Source organism: Microtus pennsylvanicus, chromosome 11 (assembly GCF_037038515.1).
Source record: "Microtus pennsylvanicus isolate mMicPen1 chromosome 11, mMicPen1.hap1, whole genome shotgun sequence".
NCBI lineage: Eukaryota > Metazoa > Chordata > Mammalia > Rodentia > Cricetidae > Microtus > Microtus pennsylvanicus.
In genome coordinates, this window is record NC_134589.1 from 48,528,709 (window position 1) to 48,542,764 (window position 14,056).

Here is a 14,056-nt window from a genome sequence, read left to right on the forward strand (position 1 = left end):
ACCTTTACTTTATACTAGTTTTCACTTTTATTCATATGCACATGTGTGCTGCTGGGAACCTGGGTGCATAGAAATCCCTTTGAATCCCTGCTTTTAAATCTGTGGGGTATGTAATGGGAAGGGGCACTGCTGTATGCCATGGCAATTCTAGGCTCAACCTTCTGAGGACCACTACACTCGTCCCCATCTGTGCCTGCATCACCGAGGTTACCAGTTTTTCAGCATCCTGGCCCACGCTTGTCATTTCCTCTCTTTATTGCAGTGGCTCAGTGGGTGTGAAGTGGTATCTCCTTGTGGTTTGGCCTTGCATTTCCCTAAACGATGTTGAACATCCTCTCACGAGTTTGTTGGTCATTTGTGTATCTTTAGAGAAGCATCTACTCAAGTGCTTTGTCCATTTTAAAACAAGATTGTTGTTCTTCTGACTTAACATGTACTTATAAATCATTTCTAATGTACAGAAAAATTGCAGTATAAATCAGAGAAGTCTATATAACTTTTGCCTTAGGTTCATCTCTTACTACCATTTTACCTCATTTGCTTTATTTAATTTTTTTATTTTACATGTTTGTATTTTATTTTAATTATTTTTTTGGGTGTGCATGTGGGGGCCAGAGGAAACTTTTGGGAGTCAGTTCACCGCTTCCATCTTGTTATTCCCAGGAACTGAACTCAGGTAGTCAGCCTTGGTGGCAATCACCCTTTCCCACTGAACCATCTTCCTGCCCCTCATGCCCTGCCCTGTTTCCTTCCTTCCTTCCTTCCTTCCTTCCTTCCTTCCTTCCTTCCTTCCTTCCTTCCTTCCTTCTTCCCTCCCTCCCTCCTTCCTTCCTTCCTTCCTTCTTCCTTCCTTCCTTCCTCTAGGATTGATGAATGTTTTCCTGCACCACTGGGAAGAGAAAATCATAGACACTCAGTCTGTAGATACTTCAGATCAAGAATACTTGTTTACGTAATTATTCAGTGCTCTAGACCTGAGTACATTTGACTGATATGACATTTCCTCTTTATCTGCTTTCTGTACTCTAATTTTATCCATTCATCCAGCATTGCACATTTCCTCTTCAGTACAGAAGCTGGGTTAGGGTTCTGGGTTGCATGTGATTGTTAGGTTTTCTCCCTCCCTTCCTCCCTTCCTTCTTTCCTTCCCTCCCTCCTTTCCTCCCTCCCTTCCTTCTTTCCTTCCCTTCTTCCCTTCCTCCCTTCTCTGCCCCCAACTCTCCAGGATCTCTCTGTGTAGCCTTGGCTGTTCTGGAACTTGCTTTGTAACCAGGCTGGCCTTAAACTCACATTATCTGCCTGCCTCTGCCTCCTGAGCGTTGGGATTAAAGGTATGATCCACCACCATCTGGATTATTGTTATTATTTTAATTATTATTTTTGGGTTTTTCCAGACAGGGTTTCTCTGTGTAGACCAGGCCTGAACTCACAAAGATCCTCTTCCCTCTGCCTCCTGAGTATTGGGGTTAAAGGTGTGTACCACCACCACTGCCTAGCATTTTAATTAATTAATTAAATTAATTAATTTCAGACAGGGTCTTTTTCTATAACCCTGGTTTGAAATTCTATTTTTTTCTTTTTCTTTTCAGATTTATTTATTTATTAAGTATACAGTGGTCTGCCTGCATATGTCCCTGCAGGCCAGAAAGGGCACCATATCTCATTACAGATGGTTGTGAGCCACTATGTGGTTGCTGGGAATTGAACTCAGGACCTTTGGAAATGCAGCCAGTGCTCTTAGCCTCTGAGCCATTTCTCCAGCACTCTTTTTTTTTTTTAAAGAAAACAAACTACCTCTTTTCATTTACATACCAATCCAAGTTCCCATGCCCTCCCCTTCTCCCATTCCTTCCACATATCCTCCTACCCCACACCCATTTAATCCCTTAGAGAGGGTAAGGCACATTGCTTTGGGGAAAGTCCAAGGCCCTCCCTACTATATCTAGGCTGAGCAAGGTATTATCCAAAGAGAACAGGTTCCCAAAAAGCCAGTACATGCAGTAGGTATAAATCTTGGTGCCACTGCCAGTGGCCCCTCAGTCTGCCCCAGCCATGCAACTGTCACCCACATTCAGAGGGACTAGTTCGGTCCTATGCTGGTTCCTTCCCAGTCCGGCTGGAGTTGGTTAGCTTTCATTAGCTCAGGTAAACTGTTTCAGTGGGTGAACCCATCATGGTCTTGACCTCTTTGCTCATATTCTCATTCCTCCTACTCTTCAACTGGTCTTTGGGAACTTAGTTCGGTGTTCGATGCGGGTCTCTGCCTCTGTTTCCATCAGTTGCTGGATGAAGGTTCTATGGTGATATTTAAGATATTCATCAGTCTGACTACAGGGCAAGTCAAGATCAGGCCCCCTCTCCTCTATTGCTTAGGGTCCTAGCTGGGTTCATCCTTGTGGATTCCTGGGAATTTCTCTAGAGCCAGGTTTCTTGCTAACCCTATAATGGCTCCCTCAGTCAAGGTATCTCTTTTCTTGTTCTCATCTCTGCCTTTCTCCTTCTCTATTATCCCATTCCCTCAAGTTCTCCTCACCCGTCCCCTTCTCCCCTCCTCTTCCCCTTCCACCCTCCTTTATCCTCCTACCGCCATTTTTTAATTGATTATTTAGAATTTTGATGTTTAATTTCTTGAGTTCTTTATACATTCTAGAGATCAGTCCTTTGTCTGATGGGGGGGGGGGTTGGTGAAGATCTTTTCCCATTCAGTAGGCTGCCTTTTTGTCTTATTGACTGTGTCCTTTGCTTTACAGAAGCTTCTCAGTTTCAGGCGGTCCCATTTATTTATTGGAACACTCCTGCCCTTGCACATGAACTTGTATGCTTCTGTTCATGTTATCGTGTAGGGGTCAGAGGACCACTTTGTCTCCCCTTCCACCATACGGGCTCTGGAGATGTCAGCAGGCTTGGTAGCAGGTACTTTCACAGGCTGAGACATTTTGCCAGCCCCTAATTGAGTAGTTTTATGTAACTGTCTCTACGTCTCCAGTTCCTTCTGTTATCTTATTCTGTTCCTCTGGGCAGTTTTCTCACCACCTAGTCTGGTGGTCTCCCAGATAACCCCACATACTTGTATCTGAACTGGCTCATGGCCCTGCTCACAGATCAGAGGCAGGCCAGTTTGTAGTGATCAGGGCTTGGGGACACTTCTTTCATTTTCTGTCTTTGAGCTTCCCTTCCTCATGCAGCTGCTGCAGCCATAGGCTAGATGGAGGGCCCACGGAGCTATCCAATCACCAGTGCAAGACCCTCTTTCCCCAGCAGGGCTAGGAGGCTGAGAGTGATGAAATCCCACCGGGGTGGTTGCAGCGTGTTCAGCAGGACCCTATGATAAGATGTCTAACAGTTTCAGGGCAGCTGTTTTGAGGTTGAGAGGCTGGGAGCCCACAGGAAGTGACTTGGTGCTGAGCTGATGCAGCTCTGTTCAGCACCCGTCCTGGCACGGAGGCTGCAACTGTCACTCCTGGGAATGTCCACAGAGTGCATCGATCCTTGGACAGGAGGGCCACAGAGCCAGACTCAGAGTCCAGGTGGGGGGTATGGAACCTTGGCTTCAGGTGGGTGTCTGCCTCCCCCCACATCTGCCTCCTGGAACCTGCCCCGCTGGAGAGCATCCTTGGCTGCGGCTGTTCTCTGCTACATCAACCTTCTGAACTACATGAACTGGTTCATCATCCCAGGTGAGCAGGGAAGGGGTGACCCAGGGCAGGATCTCCAGGTACCCCCACCCTATAAGCCCATGACTGTGCACCCATCATGGCCTTCCTCCCAGCACCCATCCTTCTCTTGGAGCACATCTCTGGTGGTCTCCCCTCACTAAGTGGTCTCTAGCCTCTCCTGAATGGTCCCAAGCCAGAATGGGACACAATGTTTGGGGGCAGGGACATTAGGAGGTAGATGGATAGGATCGTGCTCTGCAGCAAAGGCCTCGGGTTGAAGATGGAGCTGCAGGCAAGGTTATGGAGAGCAGGACAGCTTGGCCCAGCTCCCAAGTGAGAGTGGCTCTTCCTGGACTGTTTCTGGGGCAGCTGGCTGTTGGCCTACCTTGCGCAGTTTGCCTTCTTTCTTGTCGGAAACAGGGCACAACCTGCTTCTGTGTTTTGTGGCTCGCTTATGCGTTAGCTGTGACGAATGTTTTTCTCGTTTGCTTTTCTCTTCTAGGCATTCATTCTTTCCTTCATCAATTCATAGCCAATCCTTTCTTAGAAAGATCATTCTAATCTGTGTGTGCATGGGTGTGTATGTGTGTGTGTGGAGGTCAGAGGACCCCTCCATGGAGTCGGTGCTTTCCTTCACTTTTATGTGAGCTCCAGGGATTGAATTCAGGTTTCCAAGCTCGTTCAGCAAGTGCCTACACAGGCTGAGCCAGCCATCTTGCCAGCCTTCTTTTCTTTTCTGAGGCCTCATGTAGCTCAGGCTAGACTCAAACTCACTATGTAGCCGAGGCTGACCTTAAGATGCTGACATTCCTGCCTTTGCCTCTTGAGAGCGAGGATTACAGGCATGCCACTGCAATGGTTTATGTAGTTCTAGGGATTGAAGTCAGGGTTTTTGTGCATGCTACGCAAGCTCTCTACTAACTGACTGATGTCCCCACCTTTGTTTCTTTCTTTGTTTTTGAGACAGGGTCTTAAGTAAGACCAGTTTGGCTTTGAATTCACTATGTAGTTGAGAATGCTTCTGTCTCCCAAGCACTGAGACTGCAGGTGTGGCCATGCCTAGCCAACCTTCACTTTCCATCACCTATATCACCACTGTGCACCGTGAGCAGGAGCCTCTGGTAGGACCCAAGAGAAACTCAGATGTGTGATCCCTACTGCAGAGACAACTGTCTTAAGGGGCACAGAAAGAAGCTTATCAATAATGACCATGCAAGACAGAGAGATGGGGAGCAGTGTAGATGAGGGGGCTCAGGCCAGGCTGGGAAGTCTACTCGAGTAACTGTAACTGCTGGCCATGCCCAAAGCCAGGACGTTGAGCCATCAGTTATGAGTTTAGGATAGCCAGGAACCTCTGGAATAATGGGAATCTGGGGCTGCAGACATTACCAGAGCAGGACTGTGTCTTTGAGGCACTCAGAGGGACACAGAACATGGGTCCAGCTTGCTCAGATGTGAGGCGGAGTCGGGTGAGTGCCAGCAGAGCAGCCCCGAGGATGAGTAACTACAGAACTGACACACAGGGACCGTGTTTCCTGGGCCTTGGGAACTGGCATGACTGGAAGGCAGGAATCATAGATGTGAATGGAGGCGGGTGAGCGTACTGATCAGAAGTGGCAAGAGGGAGAAAAAGCAGGAAACTATCCTCCAGAGGGTGTTTGGTGCAAGATCACAGGCTTTTGAATGGCCGCCTGGGAGCTTGTACTTTCTGATCCAGGCAATGGGGAACCATGGGAGAGAACCTCAAGTGGATTTGGATCCTTGGAAGATGCAAGGTGAGCTGGGGAGGTCAGTTCAGAGGCTACCACAGGGGATCAGGCTGACCAGGAGGTCAGAACCTTAGTATGGGCTAGGGGCTTGGGGCAGTGGGGCGGGGTGAGAGGCAGGGGGCTGCTGGGAAGTGTCACTGTGCACCCTTCTGAGCCTTAGCCCCAACTGCAGCACCCTCTCTGCCCTGGGAGCCCCTAGTGGGGCTGTCAGACCCTGAGACCTGCCTGCCAGAGTCCTTCCTTCTTGGGACTTCCTTTGGCTGTGGTCACAATGGGGAAGGCTTGGAGAAGTGAAACCATGCAGGGGTTCTTGGGGACTGCTGGGGTCAAACATTGGTGTAGAAGCTAAGGTCTCCTGTGGAAGTAGTGCTTAGGAAGACCAGGGTGGTAGAGACTGGGGGAAGAGCTGGCTTTGCCCTTGGCCTTGGGTTACCCACAAGGTTGAGAAGTTCTCAGGAGACAGATCAAGGGACTCTCCTAAAAATGGAAAATGAGTGCACTCAGAGGACTTTTAGGTATCTATTTTTCTTGCTAACTTATGTTGCATATTTTCCTTTCTCTCTGATGATTATGCCATCTGGTGTCATTAAAAGATGAAAAAGGGCCGAGGATGTAACTAAGTTGGTCGAGTGCTTGTTTGGCAAGCATGAAGCCCTGGGTACCATCCTCAGCAACCCATAAAACCAGTGCAGTGGCACATACCTGTAATCCTAGTACTTTGAATAGAGTCAAGAGGATTAGAAGTTCAAGGTCATCCTAGGCTACATAGAGAGTTTAAGGCCAGCTTAGGCTATATGAGGATTTTTTTCTCAAAATAATAATTTTTAAGGTGAAAAAGATATATAGATGTATATGTTTGGCTGTTATGGAGATCAGGTTCAAACCAGATGAATAAATGAACTCTCCTACCTGGTGCCTTTCGTTCTTTGATCTTCATCCAATGGCTGTAGAGATCATATCAGAGGGGTGGATGTAGGGCTTCTTGTGGGCGGGGCCCCATGTGGGGACTTTTGTTCCCCTTCTGTGATGCTGGATGGGGGAGCTGCCTCTGTCAGAGTAGCAATCTTTGCTCCTCCCATTCCAGCTGGACAGTCTTGGGCAAGTGGAGTCTGTGTATCAGGCACAGTGATGGTCCCGCCTCTCCTTTTGAGACAGGGTTTCATATACCTTAGGCTGGCTTTGATGTCTGCTGGCCTCAAACTCCTGATCCTCCTGTCTCTACCTCCTGACTGCTGAGATTACAGGTATGTGCTGCCATGCCTGACTTTGGTGTGTGTCTTCTACGGGCATGTTTCTGTTGTTGTTGTTGTTGCTGTTGCTGCTATTGCTGTGTGGTTGTAAAAATGTCCAGGTCGGTGGGGATGAGGACTATGGGCCCAGCTGCCATGTCCTGTGCTGTGCTGCCCATCTGGGCCTGTCCTGATTTCAGAAGAAGCAGCCTGGGAGGGCAGCCAGGTGGGTTGCTTCCCATTAATGCTGTCTTATCTGTCCCTAGGAGTGTTATTGGATGTCCAGAAGTATTTTAACATCAGTGACAGCCATGCTGGTTTGCTGCAGACAGGTAAGGAGCCAGTTCTGGACCCTGGAACAAGGGCTCTTTTGTTATAGTGTGGTGGGTTCTGTGGCCAGTTCCAGACCCTAATCTTCTACAGGAGAGAGCTGGGTCTCGAACAGGCTCTGGAGCTGGAGTCAGCTGCCGGATGTACTGAGGGAGACAGACTGGGGAAGGCTCCTGAATGTTCCTAGTTTCCAACCTGCTTGTAGTTCAGCTGAGTATTCCAAACAGAGAAGCCAGAAATCCCAGTGTGTGCTTTTCTCTCACAGAGCTGAGAAATCTGACTAACAGGCTCATAGACAGGTAGACAGATGCACCTTGTGCCTCAGGTGGGCTCAGAAGGGCTCTGGGTCGCAGAGAATCTATTAATCCAGCATCAGGAAGCAGCCACACTCCATTCCAAGGGGTTGGTTTATGAGACCATGAAACATAGGTTAACCTTCTGTGTAAGCTTGAGTAAGTGATACACACCTATGTGCATGCACAGGAACACACATGGTCACATGATGCCACATGTACACTGTGGGTCCTCTCTGCAGCCTGTCCCTTGCCCCAGCTGCCCTCTATCTTCTGGGGACCAGTTCCAGGACCAAGAGTTCCAGGCCAGTCTGGAACTTAGTGAGTTTTAGACAGCCAGTATTACATAGTGAGACAGACCCTGTTTAAAATAAAAAGGCATGTCTGGGTGTAACGGCGCATGCCTTTAATCCTAGCACTTAGGAGGTGGAGGCAGCTAGATCTCTGTGAGTTCCAGGCCAGCCTGGTCTACAGAGTGAGTTCTAGGTCAGTCAAGACTATCTACAGAGACCTTGTCTCAAAATTTAAAAAAGGCATAGTGTTTGCAGATTCCCTACTACAGCTTCCTCTAAATTCAGGTCATCTCCAGACGACTTGGTATAGCTAACACAAATCTATAAAAACCATTGCTGCAGTGTTTCACTTAGGGGCTGGTAAAAAGGAGAAAAGTCTGTTCGAGGTCAGTGTGGATGTTATGCTTATTGAACTATTTTAGCTTAGGCAAAGGTTTTACTTATTTATTTTTATTAAAATTATATTTACATCTATTTTGTTTTGCTTTTTGAGACAAGGTTTCATTACGTAGCGTTGACTGGCCTGGAACTCTCCGTGTAGAGCAGACTGGTCTCAAACTCACAGACGTCCCTCTGTTTCTGCCTCCCAAGTGCTGGGATCATTGGTGAATATCACCATTCCTGGATTTATTTATTTTTAAATATTTATTATTCTATGTGTACAAATGTTCTGCTTGCATGTGTGTATATGTGCTACGTGTATGCTTGGTGCTTTTGGAGGTCAGAAGAGGGCTCTAGAGCCTCTGGAACTGGAGTTACAGATTGTTCTGAGCTGGGAACAGATAACAGATTGTGGACGCTGGGAGCTGAACTTGGATCCTCTGCAAGAACAAGTGCTCTTAACTCTGATCCATCTCTCAAAAACATTTATTTATTTATTTATTTATTCATAAGGCCTCATGTAATTCAGGCTGGCCCTGAAACCATCAAGTAACCAAGAATGATCTTGAACTCTTGATCCATCTGCTTCTGGCTTCCCAGAGCTGAGACTATAGATTTTATACATATAATAAAAATGTTTTAAATGTCAACTGAAAGCATATGAAGGAATAAATAGTTCTAGAAGGAATGAAAGGAACAACACAGATTTTGCTAACACTGGGACTGGTGACACATGCTTCAGGAGGCAGAAGCACGTAGATCTCTATGAGTTGGAGGCTAGCCTGGCCTACATAGTGTGCTCTAAGTCAAACAGGCCTCACAGGGAGACTTGGTCTTGAACAGAAGAAAACAAATAAAACATCACCAAGAGCATTGGGTGTAGGTATAGTTGTTATCCCTGGGAAGTAGCGGCAGGAAGAAGAATCAAAGTTATCAGCTACATAAGGAGAGAGAGGTTACCTGGGCCTGAGACCATTTGTTCAGTGAGATACCATGTGTTTTTCATGAGACAGACAAAATTGAAATTCTAGCTCGTATCAGTTGGTGGCAAGAGCTCTAACATGCATTTCTATGCCAGTGTAAATTGATATAGCCTTTTTGGAGCCCTGTTTTGGCAGCAGCTATTAAAATTTTAAACGCCGTCAACACTGGAGATCACTCTCTGTGGAGTAGTAGGTTGAACCAAATTAAATTGCTGGTTTTGTAGGTCAAAAGTGGCCTAATTTCCACAATTACATATTGCTTAACCTAGTACTACAGCAGGTCATGGGAGAGTGGGGGGACTGGGACCTGAGCTGGACATTCATTGGGCTAAGGACACGTCAGTAATCTATGATCAACAAATAGAGTCCCAGGTTTTAGACAGAGCACTCCTGAATCTTGGCCTTTTGACAGTGGATAAGGTAAAAGGGGAGGGGTTTTTAGGCCTTCATTATCTACCTGCTAGCTTTACCAACTAGGAGGCCAGGACTCAGCATCTTGCAAGGAAGGAGGAGATTTTATTTTAGACACAGACATTGTGCATTAGTTTATCCACGTGCTAGCCAGCTGGACAAACCCAAAACTAGGTCTTTGTTCTCACAGAAGAGCAAACACAACACTAATAAGTGCTTTGCTTAGTTTTAGCTATTACAAATATTGTTATACTCTGCAACAGTGACTCACCAGTTAAGAGCACTGGGTGGACTGGGCAGCGGTGGCACATGCCTTTAATTCCAGCCCTTGGGAGGCAGAGACAGGAGGATCTCTCTGAGTTCAAAGCCAGCCTGGTCTATAGAGTGAGCTTCAGGATGTCAGAGCTGTTACACAGAAAAACCCTGTCTTGAAAAACCAAACCAAACCAACAACCCAAAAATGAGTACTGGTTGCTCTTCAAGAGGACATGGGTTGAATCCTGTGTCCTTACAGCCACCTGAAACTTCAGTTACAGAGGATCCCACACCCTCTCTGGCCTCTGAGAGCATTGTATACATGAAGTACACATACACACATGCAGGTAGAACAACCATACACACAAAATAATAAAAGTTTTTAAAAAATAAAAGAAACATTTTATTACATTTAGTGTTGTGTCTGTGTGTGTGCTCTTGTGCTTGTGTGTGTGTGTACGTAAGTCACGATGTGAGTGTGGAGTCAGAGGACCATTTTCAGGAGCTGATTTTGTCCTTTCACCGTGTGGGTCCCGGGGATCAACCTCAGGTCTTCGGACTACCTTTACTCACTGAGGCATCTCAGCTGGCCCCTTGTCTTTGTGTTTTTGAGACAAGGTCTTGCTGTGTAACCCAGGTTCCCCGGAAGCTCTGGTCCTTTTGTCTCAGCTTCCTGAGTGCTGTAATTTCAGCATGCACCATGCCCGGCCTGATGCAGATGTAGCTGTAGTCCCCTTAGTAGGTGCTTGTGTAGGATGCACAAGGCCCTGGGTTCTATTGCATTGCATAAAAGTGGGGTATGGTGACACACACCTGTAGCACCAACAGCCAGGAGGTAGAGATAGGAGGATCAGAAGCTCAAGGTTCTCCTCGGCTACATAGCAAGTTCAAGGTCAGCCTCGGATACCTGAGATCCTGGTCTAGACATAGGTGTCAGTGTGGAGAATAGTACGTGTACTGAGGCACACCAGTTCTTCCCCCAGCATCCCGCATCATCATTGGTTTGTAGTCCATGTGCTTGTTTCAGATTCCTCCTCTGCTGGTCCAAAGGTCTGACCTCTTTTTCCTTTTGCCAGCAGCAGGTGTATGAGGGACAGGTCAGATCAGTACCTACACCCAAGCTCACAGAAGCCATGCATTCTTGCAAATCCAGAAGGCTAGCTTCTACTCTGTGTTGGTGGTTCTACATTCTCTTTATGCTGTCTGATGTCAGCTTCCCAAGACTGGGGTGATGTTCAGAGGCCATATAGTAACATAAATCAGAGTTGAGATTTGGTCCATGCTCAGTGTCGTACACTCTGGGCTGTGGGTTGTATAATGGACCAGGAAAGTAAGATTCAACTTTTTATCTCTTCCTTTTCTTGCCCTGGGCCCACTGCCAAGGTGCCAGCTTGTGGCATCTGTGCCAGGCCTCTTCCCTGGGCCAGAAGGGCTGTCTGCCCAGCCACCCTCTTGGAGGATCCAGGCTGTCCCTTGTGTGTCTCCTCCAGTCTTCATCGGCTGCCTGCTGGTGTCTGCGCCTGTGTTTGGCTATCTGGGTGACCGCCACAGCCGCAAGGCCATACTGTGCTTTGGGATCCTGCTGTGGTCAGGGGCTGGCCTTTCCAGCTCCTTCATCTCCTACCAGGTAAGGCCTACATCCCTGCCCAGTCCCTGGAACCTTCCCCATCTGCTTTCTTCCTGATCCAGTTGCCTCAGAGTTCCCTTCTGGTCCAAGCCATCTCAGGGACTGTACTGCCAGGGCCCCGGAGGGAGCTGTGGTACAGCCTCTAAGCCTGAGTAGGGAGGCTGTAAGACATGTTTTGTTGTTTTTGTTTTTACTTTTTTGAGACAGGGTCTCACTATAAGAGCACTGGCTGTCCTGGAACTTACTTTGTAGATCAGGCTGGCCTAGAACTCACAGAGATCTGCCTGCTTCTGCTTTCAGAGTGCTGAAACTAAAGGCGTGCACCACTAAAACCAGCTGTTGTTTTGGAAACAGTTTCTCACTCTGTAGCTCTGGTTGGGTTAGACTCTTCATATAGAAGAGGTTGGTCTTAACTCTCAGAAATCTGCGTGTGTCTGCCTCCCAAGTGCTGAAATCAAAGGCATGCACCACTATGTCCACCTGGCCCATCAGATTTTCTTATGTTTCTTTCTTTTCTTTTTCCTGTCTCTTCTTCTTTTTTAAATGTTTTTTAAAGATTTATTTCTTTATTATGCATATAGTGTGCTGCTGGCATGCATGCTTACAGGCCAGAAGAGGGCACCAGATCTCATTATAGATGGTTGTGAGCCACCATGTGGTTGCTAAGAATTGAACTCAGGTCCTCTTGAAGAACAGCCAGTGTTCTTAACTGCTGAGCCATCTTTCCAGCCCCTTTTTCAATGTGGTTTTTTTTGGGGGGGGGCAGAGTTTCTCTGTGTTTTGTTGTTGTTTTTGTTTGTATTTTTTCGAGACAGGTTTTCTCACTATATAGCGACGGCTGTTTTACAACTCACTTTGTTGACCTCTCAAACTCACAGAAATCTGCCTGCCTCTGCCTCCCAAGTGCTGGGTTTAAAGTGTGCCACCACGGCCAGCGTGGACCGTTAAACTTTCTTAACAGGAGGCTTCCTGGCCCTTCACTTCCCTTTTTGGGGGGCTTTGCAGGAGTTGGGGGAGGTTGGTGTAATAGGTACTGTCTTGGGAAACTGCCCCAGCTAGCAGAGAGCCAGAAGAAGGATTTTCACTCTCTTCTGAGCAGGCAGTGGCTATAAGCACCAGAAGGACCACACATATGAGTTTGGGAGCCTGGAAATGTTTCTCCCTCCTTCCCTATGGGCCTTTGTCATGAGATCCCTTTAGGCCTTCTGATTCATCCTCTGGCCCCTTGTCCCATGGGAAAATTCCGGATCTCACCATGGTCTTGTGCCGGCTTATTCAGTATTCCTGGCTCTTCTTCCTGTCCCGGGGGGTCGTGGGCACTGGTGCAGCAAGCTACTCCACCATTGCACCCACCGTCCTGGGTGATCTCTTCGTGAAGGACCAGCGAACCTGTGTACTGGCTGTCTTTTACATCTTCATTCCGGTCGGAAGGTTGGTATCCAATTCTCCAAAGGTAAACTGAGGCCGAAGGAATCAGAACAGGGGCTGTGCTGGGGGTAGGAGAGATCAAACCAGGAGGGCTGGGTCTGAATCCCATCGTTGCTCCTTCCTTCCCCATCACTGCATCTCTCTTTCTGAGCCTGTCTTCTTGGCTGTAGTGAGGAAAACGCTGCCGCTCAATGGGCTAGTGGGGAGGGAATTAAGTTCCCGGAAGGGGTGAGACGAGGCAGTGTGGCCCAATGGGGAGGGTAGCCTTGGGAGACCAGTGAGGAAGTGTGCTTTGTAGCCCTGCAGCCAGGCCCCTGAGCTCTGACCCTCATTTCCTGAACCTGCCTGACTCAAGCAGAGGCGGGGTTGGTGGTGGGTTATGCCACTCTTTATTTGGAGGGAATGGCACAGGGCCTGGGCTAGAAACCAGAGGTCACTAGGGTTCTGATCAAGGGTGGTGTAAAACTGGCCCTTTCTCAGGGAATGGGCTCTGAGGCTCAGAGAACTGTCTCCCTGGGCGGGGGAGCCAGTTCCCTGCAGTCAGACTGGCTTGGGCCCCGCCTTCCACCCCTCACTGCCCTCTCTCTCTCTCTTACTCCACTGTTGCAGTGGTTTGGGCTACGTGCTGGGGTCAGTTGTGGCGGAGCTGACAGGGAACTGGCGTTGGGCCCTCCGAGTGAGTTCCACTTCCTTTTTATCCCTCTGCTTTGCCCCCTGGGTTGGCTGGGACTTTCCAATCTTCTGTGGCCTTAGCCGCTTGGCATAGTACCTGGCGCCATGTGGGGTGTTGGGATGCTGGTGATTGGGGCCTCATGGGGAATATGGACTGTGGAAATTGTGACCTTGGGGTTAAATCTCAGCTGCTCAGTTTGCTGGCTGTGTGTCCTCAGGAAAATTGCCTTCCTGTTTGGGGCCTCAGCTTCCCTTGCTGTAAAAGTTAAGGCTACCAATGGACTCTTAAGGATTATTTGGACAAGGACTGGTAAATTTCTGGGTGAGGCCAGGCACAGAGCATCCCTAAGGACTGCCATCCGGGGTGACTTGGTAGTGGAGTCAGGACGACTGGGAACATAACCTGGGAGACTCTGCTGGCCAGTGGCTCTCATTAGAATAAGAATATGACTGGTGGAGAATGCCCTTAATCCCAGCACTTGGGAGGCAGGTGGATCTCTGTGAGTTCGAGGCCAGTCTAAAAAAGAACAAGGATATAGACCACTCAGAAGAGACAGAAACTGGGCAGCCAAGGGTGCTGGGGCTTGGAAGAGGCTGGGGCGGGAAGAGGCTGCGAGGAAGCCGGCCTGACTTGCTTTGAACAGGAGCCTTCTCGTGGTCTGAACTGTTTGAAGCTGCCCCAGGGTAGGCAGTGAGATTCATGTCCTGCGGACAGGGGTGCCAGGAGAG

At 48.2% G+C, this 14,056-nt stretch overlaps 1 protein-coding gene across 6 annotated transcripts in view; it reads left to right on the plus strand.

The window, feature by feature from the left end:
• The first annotated feature begins 3,184 nt into the window (after positions 1-3,184).
• The window catches only part of Spns3 (SPNS lysolipid transporter 3, sphingosine-1-phosphate (putative)), a 53,581-nt gene continuing 42,709 nt past the window's right edge, over positions 3,185-14,056 (plus strand). For 4 of the 6 annotated variants that reach the window (XM_075991748.1, XM_075991749.1, XM_075991751.1 and 1 more), the window contains exons 1-5: positions 3,185-3,677; positions 6,921-6,986; positions 11,091-11,227; positions 12,507-12,658; positions 13,265-13,331. In XM_075991748.1, coding sequence (XP_075847863.1) covers positions 3,410-3,677; positions 6,921-6,986; positions 11,091-11,227; positions 12,507-12,658; positions 13,265-13,331 — 690 coding nt within the window. In that variant the 5' untranslated portion in view covers positions 3,185-3,409. The remainder of the gene's footprint in view (positions 3,678-6,920; positions 6,987-11,090; positions 11,228-12,506; positions 12,659-13,264; positions 13,332-14,056) is intronic. The other 2 variants (XM_075991750.1, XM_075991752.1) reach the window with 2 other exon arrangements.